Source organism: Microplitis mediator, chromosome 8, assembly GCF_029852145.1.
Source record: "Microplitis mediator isolate UGA2020A chromosome 8, iyMicMedi2.1, whole genome shotgun sequence".
Lineage (NCBI taxonomy): Eukaryota > Metazoa > Arthropoda > Insecta > Hymenoptera > Braconidae > Microplitis > Microplitis mediator.
In genome coordinates, this window is record NC_079976.1 from 11,641,104 (window position 1) to 11,665,512 (window position 24,409).

Sequence of the window (24,409 nt, forward strand, 5' to 3'; positions counted from 1 at the left end):
CACCCAATGGACCAGCGACGGAACGGACCACAGCATCCAAGGAGGCCAAGCGGCAGAAGAGGTGACAACGGGCGGAGGCCGTTTTGATCACACCAGGTGAGTCGAGATCGTCTGGGGAAGTTTTGAAAGCATTGCGATCGAAACTCTCTCCGGAGGATCTTACTACTAGTGTAAGATCGATAAGGACAGCCAGGAAAGGCGGTCTTCTTATTGAGTTCGAGGGATCTGTCAAAGATCGCTCCGCTCTCGATAAGAAGATTACCGAGGCGGCTGGTGGAGTTGTCGCGGTGCGCCATCTCGTTCCTACCACTACGGTGGTTATTGACGCGCTGGACGCTGCGACAACAGTTGATGAGGTAAGGGCGACCTTGCGTCGGAGCATCGGTGAAGGTGCGGACGAGCTCAAAGTTAATATAACTAAACCCAATAAATGGGGAGCAGTCCGTGCCTTTATTGAGGCAAGATGCGCCGTCGCCACTGCCTTAGAGACGTTGGAAAAGGTAAAAGTGGGCTGGTTGGTCTGCCGTATCCGCCGCTGGGAACGGCTCGATCGATGCTTTCGCTGCCATGGTCTTGGTCATTCGGCCGGATCATGTAAGGTGGAAGTTGATCCGTCGGGCCTTTGCTGACGTGGCAGCCAGGCGGACCACCAGGCCAAGGCCTGTCCCAATCTACCACGCTGCCACCTCTGTGCAGCAGTAGGAGACGGGCGATCTGTCGATCACACAATCGGTTCGAGGCGTTGCACTTTTCATAAAAATGGCTAAGGTGCTGCAGGCGAATCTACAACGGTGCAGGACATCGCTGGATCTACTTCTGGCGCGGAGACAAGACTGCAGAATGGATATTGTTCTGGTTTCAGAGCAATACCATTCAGCGTCCGGACCAAATTGGTTCTGTGACCCTTCGGGGACAGCGGCAATTTGGATTCCGGACCTAGGGTCTGTTTCCGTGAAGGACAGTGGATCCAGGGATGGTATTGTATGGGTAGTTACGCCTGCGATCACCTTCGTGTCGTGCTATTTTACTCCCAACGAGCCTATCGCTGACTTCCGAAAGAGGGTGAATGAACTCGAAAGAGTCGTTCACAATCTTGAGGGAGAAATCGTGATAGGTGGTGATTTCAATGCGAAATCCATCGATTGGGGGATGGAATGGACCGTCACGCGCGGTACTGAGCTCTTGGACATGATGGCAGGTCTCAATCTTGTCATTGTGAATAAGGGAAACACTGCAATCTTCCGCAGGGTGGGCACACGTGGGTCAATAATTGACCTCACATTTGCTACTCAACGGATAGCTGCGGTGATCTCGGACTGGGCTGTTTTGGAGGGGTTTACGGCTAGCGATCATCAATACATCTCGTATACGGTACATGATCTACGGGGAAACCCTGCGATTGTGTCCCAGCGATCAATGAAGGGGTAGGTTGGAGGGTTTCGAAGCTGGATGAGGGTGCTTTACAAAAGGCAGTCTCAGACAGCGCTGAGGCCTTCTCTCCTATGTCTGCTGAGACGCGCGAAGATGTTGAGATGATTGTTGGCCGTACGATGAAGGCTATCGTCTTAGGCTGCGACGCTGCGATGCCTCGAAGTTCCGCGAGCTCACGCAGAAAACCAGCTTACTGGTGGACTGATGAGATCGCACTGCTCAGGGCTGAGTGTTTGCGTCTTCGGAGGCAAGCACTCAGGACGCGAAAGCGTGATACTGGGCAGCAGAAGAACGAAGAGTACAAAGCGGCGAAGAAGCGACTGGTTGTGGCGATCAAGGAAAGCAAAGGGAGATGCTGGAAGGCGGTCTGCGAAGAAGTAGATAATGATCTATGGGGCCTTGGCTACCAGATTGTTACTCGAAAATTCCTGGGTCGCAGTCCAGTATCACCTATGGAACCTGATGCGATGCAAGAAATAGTCAATATCCTGTTTCCGGAACGTGAAGATCGAGACAGTCTAGTTTGGACTATATCCGATGACGACTGTCCACCTTTCTCAGCAGCTGAACTGCGGGTGGTTGTAAAGAATCTCAAAGGAGGAAAGGCCCCGGGCCCCGACGGTATCCCCGTTGAGGTTTATAAGGCCCTCCTTCCTCAGCACGAACAACTGCTTTTGAGTACTTACAACTCCTGCATTTCGGTTGGAGTTTTTCCTGCACGATGGAAGCTGCAAAGGTTAGTCCTGTTGGACAAAGGAAAGGGTCCGCCCTATACTCCTTCGTCCTACTGGCCACTTTGCATGTTGGACGTAGCTGGAAAAATTCTCGAATCGTTAATTCGTAATCGACTGAGAATTGAAGTTGCAGATGCCGGTGGTCTAGCGGAAAACCAACATGGTTTTCGGTTGGGTCGCAGCACAATCGGTGCTATTTCGGAAGCGCTTTCATTTGCCAGAAGAGCTTGGACGGGAAACCATCGATCCCGTCCAGTATGCATTATGATGACATTCGATGTCAAAAATGCATTCAATTCGGCACGATGGCCGGATATAATGGAAGCGCTTCGGAAATTAGGTCTGTCCGAGTATCTCATTCGGATCATTCACGATTACTTACGTGATCGTTTTTTGATCTATGAGACTACTTTTGGCGAGATGATGAAGAAGCTGAGTGGAGGAGCGGCTCAGGGTTCTGTCTTAGGACCGGAACTCTGGATCATCCTTTACGACGCACTTCTACGTCTAGACATACCGAGTGAGGTGATACTGGAGGGGTTTGCTGACGATGTGGCAGCACTAATCCTTGCGCGCTCTTACGAGAGTGCGCAGAGATTGGCAAGCCTGGTCGCGACCAAAGTGGACGCTTGGCTAAATGACCATGGTATGGCATTAGCTAAGGCGAAAACTGAGGTTATAGTACTCACAGCCCAGAGGTGGTTTCCAAGTCCTTTCCGTGCTCTCGTCGTGGATCAACACGTCGAGAGTGGAAGTTCTCTGAAATACCTCGGGGTGACGATCGATACGAAACTTACGTTTCGCGATCAGATTGTCGGTCCGGCTAATAAAGCGGCAAAGTTGGTAGCAAACCTTTCTCGGTTGATGCCGAACGTCGGAAGACCGAAGAGCAGCCGTAGACGGGCTCTCATAAGTGTCTCAAACTCGATAATGCTTTACGGAGCAGAAATCTGGTGTGAGTCACTTAAAGTAGAATGCTATCGTCGACGACTGGCATCTGTTCAACGGAGAGGCGCACTGAGGATAGCTTGCGCTTACCGAACGGTTTCGGAAGCAGCCGTGATGGTCATCGCGGGTGTGATTCCGATCGACCTTTTAGGGTTCGAGAGGAGACGCATCTGGGATGCCCGTCAGGCTGGGGAAGGACCATTGGAAAGAGTTAAGGCTCGAGAACGCGAGGAAACCCTGAAACTCTGGCAAGAGCGATGGGAATCTGCGGAAACGGGACGTTGGACATTCAGGCTCATTGAACGAGTCCGTGACTGGATTTCACGGAAAGAAGGAGAGGTGGATTATTACCTCTCCCAATTTCTCTCCGGTCATGGCCAGTTCAATGAGTACTTGTATCGCATGAGGATCAGAACCGATCCTTATTGCCAGTACTGTCCGCAAGTTGTCAACTCTGCCGAGCACACTTTCTTTTCCTGTCAGCGTTGGTCTGAAATACGGCTGCGTTTTCAGGAGGAGAAAGGAGTGCCAAATGCCGCTGACCTGGTAATACCTTGGATGTTGGCGACGGCAGACAATTTTAACACAATGACAACATACGCCCGAACGCTGATAACGGAGAAGAAAAAAGAAGAGCTTGTGTAGAGCCGAAGAAGATGAACAGCGACGGCGACAATATAACAGGGATTTTAATTAATTTTATTTTAAAATATTTGAATTTGAATTTTATTCGACTGCGCTCTCGGCCCACGCATCACCGTTGCCCCCACGCCGTTAGAGATCGATAATATAAAACTCTAACTGATTGGTTGACACGTTTGGCCGTGTGACGAATGGGTACTTTATGGGGCCCCGAGTCCCGCCATTTCTAGAGATAAAAATTTACTTGAAATTTGGATGATACGAGCCTGAGATGGAATCAAGAGTGGGGATGCCGGCTTCGCAGCACACGGAGACGCACTCGAGACTCACTCACTGCCTGGTGCTACTACAGATAGGACGCATCAAAAATTGTTACAATATTATAAACTTGCTATCAACAGCACAATACCACAAAGCAAATTACAATTTACGGCGAGTCGCGAGACCCCGTAACAATTAACAAAATAAATAAAAAGTGAGTTTTATATAAATCAAAGAAAACAACAAAAACGGCGAGTCGAAAAGACCCCGTGTCTAAAAAAAAAAAAACGGTGAGTCTATATTTGACCCCGGATACATTTGTCTCGAAGTCCACGATTGTTGTGACTTTTGTCGAGATCTTTTTTTATATAACAACTCAAATTACACTGAGTTTGGCAACCGCGTAATTAATTAAGGACAATTATTTAAAACCGCAGCTGGAAAAGATCCGACAAACATCAGCGACTGGCATCAGGAAGTACGAGCGGCGTCCTTTCATCTCATGGCGTCATCATCGATTCCTGGAACTTCCTCGGTAAATGTGGATAACACCTTGGTCAAATTAATTAATTATTACTTACTAATTTTATTATAAAATATTAATTGAGAAAATCGTATATTATACGTATAAGTCAGGGATAAAATTTATCGTTTTCGCGGCGTGGGTTCGAGAGTATTCGGTCGCCATTTTGTATAAGTGTCTGGGTTATCTTTGTTAGGTAGCGTCAGATTAATTAATTAATTCAGTCGAGTCTAGCGACCACTGACTAATTAATTAATAATTAAAATTCTTAAAATTTAAATTACATTTAATTTAGCAGGTATTTTCTTAGAGATACTGAGTCTCACCGACCGTTCTCTAGGAGGTGCTGAAATTTAGTTTGGTAGAAATTATTGGACATTGTGACCTTGGTGCCGAGTCTCACAGACCGCATCACTGGAAAAATTTAAGACAACAAAAACCCAGAACTTAGGCGGTAATAAATTTTATAAGTGCGAATATATTGTACGTGTGTGTGTGTGATCTGATATTAAATTTTTCCTCACCAGCAAATTGTTAAAAATAAAGGAAGTGATAATAATTATAGAGATTTGAAAAATTTATATGGAAATTATTAAAATTATAAACACGTTAAAATTGTCGGGAAAACTTAAAGTTTTATTATTGTTAAAGAGAATTAATATTAAGTAGAAAGCATATCTGTTTGCCACCATATTTGTTATAAATAAATTTGGATATATTTTATATAATTTATTGAAATAATTATTCTCGATCGACTAATGATGTTGAGTCTGACGACCACTCATTAAGTGATTGATTAAATTCAAAATTAGAACCTAACTCTGCAGCTGTGTGGTCCAGCCTGGATAAGGAGATTTTCGGACTCATCCTCGAGATTTCTTTTGTTCTCTGCTTTGTTTGCCTTGCACACGATACTGAGAGATCGTGCAATTTTACTCTCAGTGGCGCCCTTAGAACTTTTGAGTTCAAAAGGTGTCCAAATTGTGACCTCGTAAGCCTCGTCATCAAGACCACGGAAGTCGAGGGGTACCCGGTTATAACAAGAAGAGGAAGACTAGCACTGCGAAGTAATGCTAACGCGGTCCCGCAGTGCTAGGTCTGAAGAAGGGAGAGATTGAGGTTTTTAGCCGGTAGGGCCCCAAGGATACAGTTATCTGCTTAAAACATCATTTAAGTAAATACATCCTTGGGGGAGGAGCCCGGCACACGGAGAACAATGGGCATATGGAGAGCAGCTTATGCCTTTCATATGAATATTGTTTTCTACGGCGCGGTGACGCATTTTTTCCCTCAATCTCCTTCCTATAAAAAAAAAAAAAAAAAAAAAAAAAAAAAAAAAAAAAAAAAAACTAACTACCACGCATTTTAAACCGCTTTACTTGTCGCATTCGCTACCGCTTATCTCTCTTGTCGCATTCGCTATCTAATGTTAATTCTGACCATATTTAACTGTATAAAGTGTAAATAAATAACCAAATTATATATAGATAAAATCTGCGTAATTTTTAATTGTTAAAATTCCATCACACCTAAACCAGATCCTTTTTGCGCATTCGTTCACTTTACAGTGTGAAACCAATAACTTCTCGAATTTTTTGAAAATCGTCAATTTTCTCAGTAGGAAGTTAAAAAAGTAATCCAGTCTAATATATATACATATATATATTACATATAGGTCCATAATATACATACATATATTGTCCAATATATATTATGGACCTATATGCATAATTATATTTCAAGTTTCGTTCTCGAGATCACTGTGTAGTACCGTCCTTGTACGCTTATTCATACCACATAGTTAAGCTGTAAAACAAAATTAAGTCGGTTTCCATGGCAACTGGTTTATTTATTCTTCATTACGTTTTTTGTGCGCTTTGAGACAACACCGATATTAATTTTTCTTTTCGATTATTATTTATTTCATCAGTTATCATAAAATAAAATATTATTTTTTCATTTATTTATTAAATAAAATGAGCAAACGTAAAATTGAAAATAATTCTCATTTAGAATTACTACAAAAAAAATTAGAAAAGTACCAACATTTAATTGAGTTGGAAAAGCCATCAAATGATTTAATTAATGAACCTGTTGATAATATTTTATCTGAGGGTAAGTATTAAATTATATGAATAAACATTTTATTATTATTTATTGGGCAACAAATTTTATTTTGATAATTTTGTTGTGGCTTTGACTGAGTCGAATAAGAAAAAAAAAAAATTAAAATTAAATTAATAATAAATAAATAAAAACAAGTGAAGTTTGGATTTGTTTTACAATCCTGTTCTCTTTGTTTTTTATTTTTGCGTCAGGAGAATAATTTTTTCTGCCTGATAGCTTATTTTGACCCAGATCTTTTGCTCTTGCAGACTTAGATGTTGAAGACCAAGGTCAGAGTGAGAACTCTGATAACGAAGTCGAAAATGATTTAAATGACTTAAATAAAGACTAAGGCGTCAGTGGAGTTGCAGGAGACGAACAGTTCTGATGTTCCCATCCTCAGCGAATCAGTTCTCCAAATTTCGGGTTCGGAAAAAAAAATTTTAAGGGATAAAAGTTTTGCTTTTCATCCCGAATTAGCTTCATGTTGGAAAGATTTATGTTGGGAATTTAGGTATGGTAATCGTGAATGAAACAAATCAATTTATTAAACAAATGAATATTATATCTTTTATTAAAATACGCGCTCTAGGGTATGTCTTCACTCGTAAGAGATTTAGCTTAGACTAACTTATTCTTTTAATATTATTTAACACTGAGGTCCAATAACCTCTCCTCTTTTTGTATAACAAAGATCTCTAAGTTCAAAATATATATATATATATATATATATATATATATATATATATATATATATATATATATATATATATATATATATATATATATATATGAGTGCAAATGAAGAAAAACATATTGCCTTGCATTTACTTGGAATCTCTCGTCGACCCAAGTACCTAAGGTCATAAAATTTGATCCATGCTAGCTTTCTTTTCTTTGAGTAAACATATACACATTTTGAACTCAACTCAAATATATATACTACGACTTAAATGCGACACTGTTCGAAATATTATTTCGAACAGAATATTTAGTAAAAAGAAATAATTAAATAAAGTATATATAAGAATAAAGATTGATTTTTGTACAGAGAATCCAACAATTTATTAGCATCTGGTTTGAGCAAAGATGATAAATCGAGAATGAATGACACTTATCCTAATAAAGGAAACTGTTCTCTCATTGCTCCGGTTCTCAATCCTGAATTACTTCCACTTTTATATAAAACGGCTAAATCTCGTGATAAATATTTAGCTAATCATCAGGATTTATGTGGTCGTAGTTTAGTGGCTATGGGTACAGCCATTTGTAATATTTTTAATGATCATGAGGAGCCCCCGGGAAAAAATGATTTTGCCTAATTATATATAATTATGTATAATTATACACTAATGGAAAAAATTAAAGGATCAAAAAAAAATTCTAAATTTTTAGGCGATTTTCAACAGGCTCTAACTTTGATAGAAATGGTCGTACAAGAAATAGAAAAAAAGGAAATTGTAGCTCCAAGTGTCTACTTTTTGGATTAGAACTTTAAAATTTTTTAGCGTCAGCAGTTTTTGAGTAATCTTAGAAAAACCAGCGACAAAAAAATTTTCAAATTTTTTTAATTTTTTTTTTTTGGTCTCCGGGCGTGGAAAAAATTATTTTTGCTTAACCACTATGAGGATCGGATACCTTCATTATTCAGCTTTAATTTTTTTTTTTATGGACCTTGATACGTCCACTTCTCGCCGAGATATCGGTCTTCAAATGGAAAAGGATCCTTTTGTCTTTGATTATCGATATCTCAGAAACCAATAATCGCACAGAAAGTTAATTGTGGGTTTTTAAAACTTCAATAAATTCCCTTCAACGATTAGCCATTCCCAGTGAACACATGACCTTATTTTGACGTCATACGTAGGTCATAGCAATGTCACGACATCTGATGTAAATTTGATGTCAATCTGACGTTCTACATGACTTTAATATGATGTAAAGCTTGTGACATCATATTGATGTAAGCATGACTCTTGTACTATGTCACAGTTATGACTTATGTATTACGTACGTTTGACATAAAATCTACATCACATTGTATGTAATAATAAAGTCATTATCCGTATATCATAATGACGTAATTTTAAAATCATACATTTATGTCAGTAGCAAAGTCACGGTTATACGTAATGTGGATGTCACTCTTAAATAATATCTTTACATCAGTAACAAGTCAGTATTTTACGCAATGCTGATGTAATGTCCGAGTCATAGTTTTTTATCATCTATTCATTGAAATAAAACAATCATAGAATGAATTTTCAAACATGTGTAAATGTGTAAAAATAACAACTAAACGTCGAACATTTTTGGGGTCAAAGTAATCGATAAACTCGATAATAGATCATTCAGACGTTTTAGATTAAAACATTAGCGTGAGCATAAAAAAATTAACTTTATTTTTTTAAATGATATATCGAAAATATCATTTAGGATGACAAAGAAAATGTAACGACAGTTTGAACTCTTTTGCTATTATGATTTTAAAGTTTAGTATCACAATTTTTCAATCGATTGAATTTCATACGATTTTGTGAAATTATTTAATGTTTCGCAAAATTTTATTTAAGATTTTTTAAATTTCACATCACAACAAAAAATTAAAAAATTTGATGAAACTTAATGAAATTTTATACATTTATCATCGAGGTCGACAAATATTGCTTCTATAAAATTTCATATAAATTCATGGAGTTTTTTAAATTTTGTGAAAATCCATCACGAAAACTTATTAACTCTGTCTTTTCCGGCATTTCACTCTAAATACATCAATTAAGTACGAGATTTGAACTCTCGTGATGTGGACCAGTGAGCAATGTTCAGGACTACCAGCCAAGAGGAGCCGTGTTCGAACCCAGCAGACGCCCAGGATTTTTTCATCATTTAACGTTACCTAATCTTGTTTCAGAATTCACAATGCGTTCGCGCGGTAATAATCAAATCAAAAATTCGGTATTTCATTTTATTTTTTTCTTTTTCAAAATATTTTTTCCGAATGGATAATTTTGACATCATCCATATGTCATATTGACGTCATAGAAGGTCACACAGACATCACATTTACATCATGCATACGTCATTAGTTTTACATCATAATCTTACGTAAAAAAGTGGGAAATAATGAGTCACACCTGACTCATTCGTGACTTATATCTTACGTAAATGATGACATAGCGTAACGTCACTCTGACGTCAAATTTACGTCAATGTGTTTACTGGGTTGTTTTTTCGAAAAAAAAAATTTTTTCCTATCGTCACATGAATTTAAAAATGCAACATAAAATCGGCTTTTTGTGTTTTTTTGGAAAATCAAGCGCTGAAACGAAAATATTGTGGAAATCGATAATTTTGACTGTGCATTTTACAGTTCGATATGTCCACAAAAACCCTGCAGAGAGCCAGATTAATCCAACCAGCCGTTTTTTTGTTTCACGCGATCAAATGTTTCAAAAAGTTAAAGGATCACGTTTTTTGCTCTGAAAAGCTGATAATCTTTAACAAGATAAAAAATAACATTTTTTCGGAGCTTTGTCCACAATTTTATTGCGAACAGTGCTTAAATTTCCAAAAAAGAAAAAAGTTTTTTTTCGAAACAAAAATTAAAAAAAAAAAATTTTTTCAAAAAAATTTTTTTTTGGAATAACTTTAGGAAATTTACAAAACCAACACCCAATAATTTTTAACACGTTTACGTCGCCGCATTCCGTGATTTTACTGATCTCTCAGACATTAAATTCAAAAAAATTTTTTTTTTTTTTAACTTTTGTTTCGAAAAAAATCTTTTTTCTTTTTTGGAAATTTAAGCACTGTCTGCAATAAAATTGTGGACAAAGCTCCGAAAAAATGTTATTTTTCATCTTGTTAAAGATTATGAGCTTTTCAGAGCAAAAAACGTGATCCTTTAATTTTTTGAAACATTTGATCGCGTGAAACAAAAAAACGGCTGGTTGGATTAATCTGGCTCTCTGCAGGGTTTTTGTGGACATATTGAGCTGTAAAATGCACAGTCAACATTATCGATTTCCACAATATTTTCGTTTCAGCGCTTGATTTTCCAAAAAAACACAAAAAGCCCTTTTTTTGTTGCATTTTTAAATTCATGTGACGATAGGAAAAAATTTTTTTTTCGAAAAAACAATGGCTAATCGTTGAAAGGAATTTATTGAAGTTTTAAAAACCCACCATTAACTTTCTGTGCGATTATTGGTTTCTGAGATATCGATAATCAAAGACAAAAGGATCCTTTTCCATTTGAAGACCGATATCTCGGCGAGAAGTGGACGTATCAAGGTCCATAAAAAAAAAAATTAAAGCTGAATAATGAAGGTATCCGATCCTCATAGTGGTTAAGCAAAAATAATTTTTTCCACGCCCGGAGACCAAAAAAAAAAAATTAAAAAAATTTGAAAATTTTTTTGTCGCTGGTTTTTCTAAGATTACTCAAAAACTGCTGACGCTAAAAAATTTTAAAGTTCTAATCCAAAAAGTAGACACTTGGAGCTACAATTTCCTTTTTTTCTATTTCTTGTACGACCATTTCTATCAAAGTTAGAGCCTGTTGAAAATCGCCTAAAAATTTAGAATTTTTTTTTGATCCTTTAATTTTTTCCATTAGTGTATATGAAATTATATATAATTATACATAATTATATATGAATTAATGTATAATTATATATCATCATATCTAACTCCCTGTATAATTATGCTTGACGTTATATATAATTTGATCTGATCATGTCTGACTAATACATTATGTCTCGAACTATGGATAAAGCTATATATAGGTCTATATATAATTAGATCTAATCAGATCTGAATTATATGTACCTATGTATGATCATATATAGGCTTATATATAATTATATATGAGTTAATATATGACTAGATCTGATCAGATCTGACTGATATAAACCCATATATAATCAGATATAGGTCCATACATAATTAGATCTGATCAGACATGACTGATACAAACCCATATATAATTAGATATAAGCCTATATATTATTAGATCTGATCAGACTTCATTGATATGAAACCTAAAAATATTCAATTATGTATATAGGTCCAATATATATATCTATTAGGGTGCGCCAAAAAAAAGAACTAATTTTTTTTCTTTAGTTACCGTGAAAATATCGTTAAGAATGATAAATACAATTTCTGGTAATGTTTGAGCTCTTAATATTAACATTAAGAGGTGGCGCTTCGTGATTTTTGATTTCTCATTTAAATAACATGGAAAAAAAAAAGTTTTTTAGTTTGGAATTTTCTACCTCGGCAATGGCTCATTGTACGAATAAGCCCAGCATATGTTTTTGTAGGGAATTTAACGCTCTACAAAAAAAGTTTCTTATCATTTTTCGATGAATCCATCTGTTCAAAAGTTATTGGAGCTCGAAGTCAAGTTAGAATAAATTTCGAGATCTTTTTACTTTTTCGGCGAAACTACCGGAATTATCATAAAATGTCATAAACTTTTTTGTAGACAATTTTATTTCCTACAAATTATCGTTGACAAATTTTTTTCAAATTCTGCATTGTTTTCTAGTTATTTCCTTTTTATTTCCAAGCTCCTATAAAAATAGTAGTCTGATCGACTTTAAGAGCTTGGCATTAAAATAGAAATAACTAACAAATAATGCAGAATTGAAAAAAAATTTATCAGGAATAATTTGTAGGAAATAAAATTGTCTACAAAAAAGTTTATGACATTTTATGATAAGCCCGATAGTTTCGCCTAAAAAGTAAAAAGATCTCGAAATTTATTCTAACTTGACTTCGAGCTCCAATAACTTTTGAACAGATAGATTTACCGAAAAATGATAAGAGACTTTTTTTGTAGAGCGTTAAATTTCCTACAAAAACATATACTGGGCTTATTCATACAATGAGCCATTGCCGAGGTAGAAAATTCCACACTAAAAAACTTTTTTTTTTTCATGTTATTTAAATGGGGAATTAAAAATCTCGAAGCACCACCTCTTAATATTAATATTAAGAGCTCAAACTTTACCAGAATTTTTTTTTTATCATCCTTAACGATATTTTCACGGTAACTAAAGAAAAAAAATCTGGGCGTCGGTTGGTCCTGCGGGCCAGCCCCAAAACTTCCCGCTGTTTTCGAGCTCAAGGAGCTTGAAAACATCACTGCGAACATATTTTCGAGCTCTTTGAGCTCGAAAATGCTATTACATGGAATCATTTCTTTATGAGCTTTTCAAGCTCTAACAAGTTACGTTTTATGCTAGTGTTTAAAAAGTTAAGAATCGAAAATCATTAATGAAGAAGCGGCTTTTAAATTTTTATTATCGTTTATATTCTCTGAAATAAATGTATTGAGGCAGAAATCGATGTCAGTGATCAAAATCAAGATTTGAATGAGTTTTGACTTAGGTCAGAGCAATAATATATGGAATATCCGAGAAAAACATTAAAGACTGGGTTTTTTCAATTTTTTGCTGACAGTATGTTTAAAACTAAGGAACAAGTTATATGACATTATCTGATGATTGAAAGAGACTATAAAGAGAAAGAGTTGGAATGATTTCAGACACATTTTAGCACATTATATGTTGATTTATCCGGAAAAAATAACATAAAATGTGATTTTTTTAACTTTTCAGCGCCGATATCTTTTGAACTAATCAACCGATTTTGACGTTTAAGGTGGCAATCGGCGCGTTTTCTTGAATTCTAGAGCTGATAAAATTTTGAAATTGGTTGGTTCAGTTGTTTCGAAGATATTCACAAAAAACCGTTTTTTTACCATTTCTTTCTCCAACGATATCTCTCGAACAAATTAACCGATTGAGATGGTTGAGGTGACATTCGACGCAGCTTATAAAGTTCTAGAGCTAATTAAATTTTGAAGTCGATCGTTCAAGTCGTTTCTGAGAAATCACTAAAAAACTAAAAAAAAAATTTTTTTTTCATTAATTCGCCAATATTTTCGAGTCTACTTGATCAAATGATCTGAAATTTTCAGGGAAGTTGAGGGCCAACAAGCTCTCTCGATTGTCACCTCAACCATTTAAATCGATTCATTAGTTGAGAAGTTACAAAGAGTTTACACACACACACACACACACACACACACACACACACACACACACACACACACACACACGCACACACGCACACATACATACATACATACATACACTCGGACATCATTCTGAAAATAGTCAGAATAGCTTCCTAGGACCTCAAAACGTCGACATCTGATGAAAACTCGACTTTCGGAAATCGGGGTGAAAACATTAACTTCCCAATTTTTCGAAAATCGTCGATTTTCTTAGCGGGAAGTTAAAAATTAGTTCTTTTTTTTGGCGCATCCTAATATATATACATATATATATATATATATATATATATATATATATATATATATATATATATATATATATATATATATATATATATATATATATATTACAATTATTTAATTTTAATGTTATTAAATTTTTATTTTGTCAACTATCAATCAAACTTAAATCCCCAATACTTAAAGAATGTTCAAAGGTTTCGGCAGGAATTTAAAAGTATAAATCGATATCGATATGGATATTTATAAGTTTATAGATAATTAGATTTGAATATATATATATATATATATATATATATATATATATATATATATATATATATATATATATGTATATATATATATATATATATCTTATGACTTCGTTTGTAATTTATGTACAAAACCAAATTCATCATTAGGTTCATTATTTACGTAGGATGTATCAATTTGATCAATTGAGTTAAATAATGCCATAAACTTTCCGTATTTATAAGTGTGTAACAGAGTAGAGGATCAGACTACAATCCAGCGACAACCAATGTTGAGCAGTGTCGACGTGGGACATTAATTGGACGGGTTACTGCGTTGTAAAATAGTAGTCAATGAATTATAATTTTTTTTTTTATTTAAATTTTACCGACAATTATATTGATGAAAACAATAAATCCTAATTAAATTACTAAAATAATAATTTACAGATTTCTAAATGAGATTCTAAAAATGAAAATTTTCGTACATGCATGATTATATAAAATCAGATCTGGCCAATTTTTGGATCTGATCATGTATAAGTGATTATATATAATTAGGCAAAATCATTTTTTCCCGGGCCAGTAGACAAAGACGAGCTATTACAGCTTCTTTGTGACTCCAGTGGTATGATGTGTGAGCTGCTTTTCCAGCTTTCCAAGTCCAGACGTTCCCAGTTGTATCCTTGCGTTGATGAAAAAAGGAAGTCTGTCGAAGACTCACCCACCGATGAATTCTTGTTTGGTGAAGACCTGGCCACAAGAATTAAGAGCGCTGTTGCCGTTGAAAAGACTGGCATGTCTTTAATAAATCAGACACCACGAAGAGAGTTAGCTCGACCTAAAACTTCTTTAAACTTTCTTACACTCTTCTTTGAAGAGGCCCGTCTGCTTCACGGACCAACTCCAATCAGACGGACTACAGACGTTTTTTCATAAAAACATCGGTTGCAAACAGGAACAATCCGAGATGACAACTCGATCCCGAGCAGGGAATCAGTTCCCTCCAGCTCAACACACTCAGACGCAGAAGAAATAAAGGTGAGTCCTATTGCTGGTAGGTTAAAATATTTCGCTCGCGTTTGGTCCAAAATCACCTCTGACCCCTTTATCCTTGAGTCAATTTCTGGATAAAAAATTCCATTTATTTCTACACCAACTCAATCTTCAGTGCCTTCCAATAATCATTTATCTGGTAATAACTTCGAGATGCAAAATGCTGTCAATGATCTTATATCAATGGGTGTTTTTCAAGAGTGTGCTGAGGAAGAGGGCCAGTTCTTATCAAGTATCTTTCTTATACCCAAAAAAAATGGTAAAATGAGATTTATTCTCAATTTAAAAAATTTGAATAAATTCATAGAGATTGCCCATTTTACAATGGAGGATTATCGGACAACTTGATATTAATGTCAAAAGGCTAATTTAGACCTGAAAGATGCCTATTTTATGATTCCAGTTCATAAAAGGTTCTGGAAATATCTCAGATTTATTTGGAATAATCGTCTTTATGAATTTATTTGTTTACTATTTGGTTTGAGTACGGCACCGTGGGTTTTTACAAAAATCTTAAACCTATTGTTTGCTACCTGAGAGAGTTAGGTTTGATACCAGTAGTTTATCTAGATGACTGGTGGTTGGCAGCTGATTCTATTGCTCTATGTTCAAGAAATTTAAAAACTTCTCGCGAGTTTTTAGAATCTCTAGGATTTATTTTGAACGAGAAAAAGATTAATTTTATCCCTTCAACGTCTTGCAAATTTCTGGGATTTGTATTTGATTCAGATCAAATGACAATTGCACTAACAGAAGAAAAGAGATCTCATTTATATGATTTAGTTTAAAAATTTAGAGATATTACTCATTGTACCATCAGGGAATTTTCCCAATATGTGGGAAATATCACAGCAGCTTGTCCAGCAGTTAATTATGGCTGGTTTCATTCTAATGCGTTTGAACAACAACGTTATCTGGCTCTATTAGAAGCTAATAATAACTATGATCAGATTATGAGTATATCCCCTTCATTATTAAATGAATTTAACTGGTGGTCGAGTAATATTTTGAATTCAAAAAATCATATTAGAAATCCTAAGTTCACAATCACTATCTATTCAGATGCGTTAACTACAGGCTGGGGTGCCTCTTGTGATGGGCAGGTGGCTTATGAACACTGGAACTTCATGGAAAGATGCTTTCACATTAATTATCTGGAACTCCTAGCAACTTTTAATGGTTTAAGAACATTTGCATCTGAATTTACTGATTGTGAGGTTCTTTTACGGATCGATAATTCGACTACAATTGCGTATATTAACGAAATGGGCGGTACAAAGTATAAATATTTAAATGACTTATCCTTTGACATTTGGTCTTAGTGTGAATGCAGGAATATATAGATATTTGCTTCATACATTCCTTCTAAGGATAATGTGGATAGAGCATCTAGGATAGAAAATATAGACACTGAGAGGGAACTGTCTTTTGGTGCGTTTAATAAGATTGTTTCTCAACTGGGCAGACCAGACATTGATCTTTTCGCATCATCTTCAAATAAAAAATGCAAAAAATACTGCTCTTGGCATCGTGATCCTCTGGCAGTCAGTATTGATGCATTTACAATCAACTGAAACCATCACAATTTTTTTGCTTTCCCTCTTTTTTCATTAATTTTAAAAACATTAAAAAAAATTCAAGCTGACCAGGCTTGTGGAATTTTAGTAGTTCCAAACTGGCGTGGTCAGCCATGGTATCCATTGTGGCTATCGCTGCTCGACTCAGAACCTATAATTTTTCAACCAGATGTTAATTTACTCCTCTCTCCTTGTAGACAAGTTCAACATCCTTTGGCTCACAAACTGTCTCTGATGGCTGCTCGATTATCCACCAAGCATTTAAACCAAAAGATATAAATCATGAAGCCATTGACATTCTTATCAAGTCCATTTCTATTTCGACTTTGAAGCAATACTCCAAACCAATCAGTGACTGGGCTTATTTTTGTTTGTCAAAGGAAATTGATATGTTTGAACCCAAAGTAGAAATTTTTGTTGAATATTTAACCGAAAAATTTAATGAAGGAGCACAGTATAGTACTTTAAATACTATTCGTTCCGCGCTATCACTTGTTTGTGATGAGGATATTGGAAAAAATCCTTTGGTATCGCGTTTACTTAAAGGTTCTTATAATATTAAGCCTGCTAAACCCAAATATGATAGAATTTATAGTTTAGACCCGTTAATTGAAAATTTAGAGTTGTTAAGTCCGGTAAATGATCTCAACTTACAACAACTAACAACAAAATTATTTGTTTTGATAGCATTAGTCTTCGCTCATCGCATTCAAACAATTTCTTTAATTAAAAGGAGTAACATTATTAAAAAAGGTGAAGGATATGAAATAGAAATTCCAGATAAAGTTGAGTCTTCCAGACGAGGCGCGTTTCAACCCCTTTTAATTTTACAAAAATTGAATAACAATTTAAATCTATGCGTGGTATCTACTCAGAACGATATTTAAATGTCACGTCAAAGTTAGCTGACAATATTGAGTATTTATTTATCACTACTAGGAAACCTTATAAAAAAGCATCTAAGGATACTATCAGTAGATGGCTTAGATTCTTTTTATCAGAGTGTGGGGTTGGCGAGATCTATACTCCTCATAGTTTTAGACACGCTTCAACTTCAAGTGCCTTTAAGAAACGAATTGACGTAAATATAATTAAAAGTTTGGCAGGATGGTCTAATAATTCAAAAGTATTTGAAAATTTTTATAACAGACCCATTGTTAATGATACCAATTCTTTTGCTGAGTCAATATTATCTTGATGTTATTATAATTAATTTAAACTATGTTATTGTTTACTTAAAATACTTCCATATGTTGATATAGTTGTAATTAATTTACTAATTTTCGTGTTCAATTGTTAATTGAACAAATCGTTACAAATTGTTAATTCTTGTTAAAAATAAAAAAAAACAAAAAAAGAGAGAATTCAACTCGATTAACATCATTTATCTATTATATTGTATATTTAATTTATTAAGTATGCTCATTAAAGTTCTGAATATCTACACAGTGATCTCAAGAATGGAACTTGAAATGTAATGGCAAGATCGAGCGAGCCCGCCGAAGGCGGGCGAAGCTCGATCGTAATTATATTGATAGTTTCATTCGAAGAGATCACTCCCACCCAATGTATCACCCTCCCAGTGATCTCTTCTACTTAATTTAAAGTATTGCTGGACTGTATGAAGAATAAATAAACCAGTTGCCATGGGCACCGATTTAATTTTGTTTTACAGCTTAACTATGTGGTATGAATAAGCGTACGAGGACGGTACTACACAGTGATCTCTTTGAACGAAACTATCAATATAATTACGATCGAGCTTCGCCCGCCTTCGGCGGGCGAAGCTCGATCTTATCATTAAACATATACAGATTTATATATATATAATTCTATGTATAATTACGTACAATCATATGTATTTATAAATGATGTCATATAAAATCATTTATACTCAATTATAATAATTTAAAATAATTTTTTATCAGGCAACCTAATGGCAGTGGCAGTCTTCAATTTAATGTTCTTGGTTTAATAGGTGACAGCATCATAGATTATGTTCTCAAGGAAGACCTTGAGATCTCTTTCCTTCCTCATAAGCCGGTCATTGTCCAAATGTTCAATTTGAGTTCAAAACGTTAAAAACGTTCAATTTACGTTCATAACGTCAAAAACGTTCAATTCACGTTTAAAACGTTAAATTTACGTTTAATGTTTTGACTCGGGATTTCCCATTCAAATAACATGGGATGTTTTGACTTTTTGCGTTTAATTCTTTATCTCTGAGGCAAATAAAACTACAACTAATCTCAAAAACGATTTTAATAGAAAATTTTCCACTCTACATAAAAGATCTCTTTGACTTTTCCGATAAAATCAACCTTTTAAAAGTTATTCACGATTAAAGTTTTGCTCATAGGTTATAACTAAATTTTTTTATCATTTACTGCAAATTTGAATTGCACCTTTTGATTTTGACTAAAAAAGGTTCGGCAGGTATACAACTCAGTCATAAGCGACCCTACCAAAAATAAAACTCTACCCAACTGAAGTGAGCCGCAGCATGCCTATCTGAAATATTCTCGCTCCAATAAAATATCTAGCATCTTAAAATCTCTATCAATGAAAAGATCTAAATAAATTTACTCAAAATCATTGTCGAGCTCCAAGAGCTCGAAAATATATTCGCAGTAATGTCCTCCAGCTCGAGTAACTTGGAAACAGCAGGAAGTTTTGGGGCTGGCCCGTAGGGTCAACCGTTGTCCAAATTTTTATAAAGTGTTCCGATCCGCAAAAATTTTTGTTTGTTTTCATTTTTTTTTAGGTTCATCTACAAACTATGACATTAATCAACACTAAGAAAAGTTTATATTTTATTTTGGATCAATACAACATGAGCTACACGTCACGCCAATCAACAACTCGCTCTGTGATCTTTTTGGAAAATTAGATTGTAAATTGCCCATTTTGAATTAAAAAAAATATATATATAATTTTTTTAGTAGTTAAAGATATAAATACCATAAGTACGCCAAATTGAAAAAGCATCGAATGAGTTATTCGTTAAAAAAAAATTAATCAAACTCGACTGAAATTCACGCGTCTATATGAATCTCCTTCCTCAATGTATTAAATATGTAAATATATAAATAATTTTATAGCAATTATCACAATCAGTTATCGAATCAAAAAATTAAAAAAAAGAAGAAATTTTGATGCGCAACCACGATTCTTATGAACCCGAAAAAGATTGACAGTAACTGACACGTATAAGAGTGAATAACTTGATGCGATTTATGTTTGCTTTAGCTATCCTGACTTTTTGCCTGGCTGATCAATTCCCCGATATCAGACATTTCTCGAGTCGCCTTAGGATGTTTTCCGGTGGATATAGCGTACTCGTGATGACACAGGAAAACGACAACGACGAGTCTTGGAGACTACTATATTGCACTATAAAGAATACGCTGAAGACGGAAGAAGAGAAAAAGATGGGATATAAGAGGAGGCAAGAGAACCGGATGATTTCCAATATGTGAATAGAGATTCCTCTTGCGGCTTTACATTCCTACTATATAAGCACATATTCCTTCAACCTCTTGCTCATTCTCAATCCTTCTTTATCTAAGTAAACACATTAATATACTACACTCAATCCCACATTTCAAAGCTTTTTTTGAATTTTAATTTAATATTTTAAGTCTACACATCTGAAATGTTACAAAGAATTAGCTTATATCTTTTTTAAGACTTATATGCTTTTTACCTCAGAGACCGCTGGTTTTATGTTAAAAATATTTCAATACAAATTTGAAGAGCATTTAATTTTGTACAAAAAAGTACTCTTTGATAATGTTGAGGAATGACCTCATAAAAATGTGAAAATAGCTAAAAATTTCTAAACCAGTTTTATTGCTTTCATCTTAGAAATTATTATTCTAACGTTAAAAATTCTTAAATACATTTTTACAGATTATTAAATTTTCTACAAGAATGTTAAGAATGACGATAACGATGAAATAATAGTGGAATGAGTTATGACTCTTTTAAAGTTTGACAATAGAATCGCTTAATTAAATTGACTTGATATTTTTTTATTATTCGAGTTTTCAATCATTTACATTTGGTTTTAATTTGGGGTTATTACTTTTACTTTTATATTTTTCAAAGAAACCAAATATACCAATACGAAGAAACTCAAAATAAACTGAAAATATTGTGGAAAATGAAAAAGTTATGAAACCAAAAGAAAGTAGAGTCTGATGAGGCAAACAGAGAACAACATTTCAGCTTCTCTGAGTTGTGTTAGATTCCCCATACAATCTTCACTGTGAAATTAGAAAACTCGAAGGCAAGCTATCCTTTCTCTGCTGAGAGATTGTCTGCGAATCGGCAGAATTTAAGGAGCAAAGAAGCAGCCTTAAATAATAATATTTTTAATATGTACTGTAATATGTAGTAACTGATGGTTAATAAATTGCTTATTTTCGAATATAAACACACTTAAATTAGAAATATCAACATCAAAATTTACAGCGGTAAAAAAAAATCTGGGCATCGGTTGGCCCTGCAGGCCAGCCCCTAAACTTCCCGCTGTTTTCGAGCTCCAAGAGCTCGAAAAAATTAGTATAAATACATTTTCGAGCTCTTCGAGCTCGAAAATACCTTTGTTTCTCTTTTCTTATGAGCTTTTCAAGCTCAAAAAGGTTACGGTTTATGTTAAAATTAAAAAATTTATGAATGAATGTTTTTTATATATTTATTTACAATTATGTTAAAAAATTAGCTCAAAAATAAGTATTTACGTGATATGTTGTATTTACATCGTGTTAGTATATCTTGATACCAGCGAACATGACGAATTTTGAGCAATCACTTTCAATGACTTATATTACGAAAAATGAAAAAAAAAAAAAAACGATTTTTTTCTATGCTTTCGTCGACGATATTTCCCGAACGGATTATCCGATTAGGACGGTTGAGGTGGCAATAAAATACTTACATCGAGTTCTAGAGCTGATTAGATTTTGGAATTGATCGATATGATAGATTCCGAAATATCCACGAAAAACGGAAAAAAACAATTTTTTTCCATTCTTTCGTCGACGATATCTCTTGAACGGATTATCCGATTGAAACGGTTGAGGTGGCAATCGGCGCGTTTTATTGAGGTCTAAAGCTGATGAAATTTTGGGAATGATTGGTTTAGTCGTTTCGACGATATTTGCAAAAAACCGTTTTCTACTGTTTCTTTCGTCGACGATATCTTTCGAACGGATTATCTGATTGAGACGTTCTTGGTAGCAATCGAAAGCTTTTATCGAGTTCTAGAGCTGATTAGATTTTGGAATTGATCGATCCAACAGTTTTCACAATATTAAAAAAAAAAACGAAAAAAAAAAATTTTTTTTTTTTCGTATTTCTTAAATATCTCAGAGTTTATTTGACTAAATGGTCTAAAATTTTTGTGAAAATCTAAGTTCAGAAGATATCTTTCGAATGCCGCAAGAACCATCTAATTCGGTTCATTCATCAAAAAGATATGAGAGGTTTACACACACACACACACTTCCTGCTAAGAAAATCGATGATTTTTAAAAAATTCGGGAAGTTATTGTTTTCACCGCGATTTTCAAAAGTCAGAGCGGGACTCTGGATGTTGGACCAGATTCAATGGCATATGAATCACAAGAAGTTGATGGCGCAGAGAGAGTTTGGAGAAATATTGTAGAAGAAGTCAGTGATGCTTCAATCCAACAACAGGACGGTGGTAGCATATATACAAGGAAACAAGGCGGGATAAGAACCAAGATTCTCCAGAAGGTAGTCAACGATTTACTGATCTTGTGTCATCATGCTCAGATTCATCCAACTTAATTTTGTCTATCAGGGTTATACTACTGCTGCGCAGACAGACTGTCACGGGTCTAGCATTCACCAACTGGGATGTCAAAGAAAATCTGACTCAGATAATATTCAGGAAGTAGGGAAAACTACAGATACATCTTATTGCAACGAGTCGATCCGAGGTGATCAAGGCCTACGTTTTCTCCCAACAATGTAGCACCTCGTTGGGATGAAAAGTTCTGGAGAGCAAAGTTGAAGAGCTTATCAGCCCCCCTAGAGTTGAAAAACTTGGAGCAATATCTAATAGACATGACAACTAGACGTCACCCCAGAATATGAGAGACCTATGTTTAGAGGTCTGGAAGATACGGGGTGGGCATACAATTTTTTTCGAAATTTTATGGAAATGTTTACCACGACTTTGAATCATATTAGGTACTTGGTAATTTTTCGATTTGACTTTTTTTTTGTAAAAAATAATTTTTTTTTACTTTTAAAAAATTTTAAACGTGTACTTGGCGCGACTTTATACAGAGAATCTGTTTTTGGTAGAATTCTTAAGTTCTTAATTATAAATCGTTAGTAATAATTATTGAAAATAAATCCAAAAATCGAGTATCGTGTGTGAAATTCAGTGAGTTAAACGTGGTTAAAGAGAGATGGAAAGCTCGAGTCTAAAGTACAATACCAGAGTCCAAAGTACAACTCGACGAGTGGCAAAATTTTTATCGCGTGTGAAGGGAGTTCGTATACTAAGGAAATGATAGGAAGTTATAAAAAGGGAAATTATTAGTGCGCAAGTGACTCAGGAAATAAAAAGGGACATTTTGGAGCTTGAAACGGTCTCCGACGATGAAATGCTTGCTCAAGATGATCTCGTGTAGAAGTTGATCTTCTGTGAATAAGAATAAAATTTTTCAACTCTAATAATTAATAATTATTGCATCCCAATCAATGATCCTGAATCCTTGGACGACGAAAACCGACAAATTTCATCCAGCCGGGTGACAGTCTGGCAGAGGGGGGTGTAACGGGGTAAATAAGATCACCAGGTTAAATTTTAAATTATCACCTATTATGCGAACCGTCGATAAAAACTGTGACTACCCCAGAGTTATCCACGGTAAAGTGCAACTTGTCGTCGGGAGTGGAAATTGGAGGAGTTCGCTCGTCAGTCCTACTTAGTGATAAGTAGGGGTTGCCGAATCCAGACGAGGTAAATTAATTAATAAGTGGCTGCTGGAAGAAGATCGAGACAGAACCAATACAACCGGGCTACCATTAGGACTCCCAAAGTCTAACAGGTAATTATTAAATTTGTAGTTAGTTACAATTGTGGAACCAAGCAATATATCTGCAATTTTATTTCTAATACCAGGAGAATAGCCGGTATTTTTTATAACTTTATCCTAAATGATCTGAATAAGCAGGTTAAGGCAAATAGCGAGAAAAGTACGAGAAACAAGACAAAGGAATTAGACGAGAAAGAACAAGACCAAGAAGTGTTGACGACAAGATAAGGAGTAAGCCGAGACGAATCTAGATGGGGACAAGGAAATAGTCATCAGGAAATTGTAACAGGTATTTATTAAATTAGTATTCTAGGCCGAGGCCAGAATTCTAGTTTAAATAAAATACATAGTTGTTTGTCAGGGTAATACGTTATTCCTCGTCTAGACATTAAATAATCAATTGATTGCAATTCATATGAAATTTAAATTAATCGGAAGCTAGACGATCTCTTGCTGAATCCAGGCAACCAAACCAGATTTAGTTGGTCGTCG

The 24,409-nt window shown here is 35.2% G+C and overlaps 2 protein-coding genes across 3 annotated transcripts in view; one reads left to right on the forward strand and one right to left on the reverse strand.

Moving 5' to 3' along the window:
- LOC130673388 (nucleolar protein 58-like) overlaps positions 1-65 on the forward strand; it is a 936-nt gene extending 871 nt beyond the window's left edge. The window contains exon 1 of the mRNA XM_057478378.1: positions 1-65. This exon is cut by the window's left edge and continues 871 nt beyond it. Coding sequence (XP_057334361.1) covers positions 1-65 — 65 coding nt within the window.
- LOC130672897 (lachesin) overlaps positions 1-24,409 on the reverse strand; it is a 670,825-nt gene that overhangs the window by 548,407 nt on the left and 98,009 nt on the right. The gene's annotated exons all lie outside the window — the stretch shown is intronic.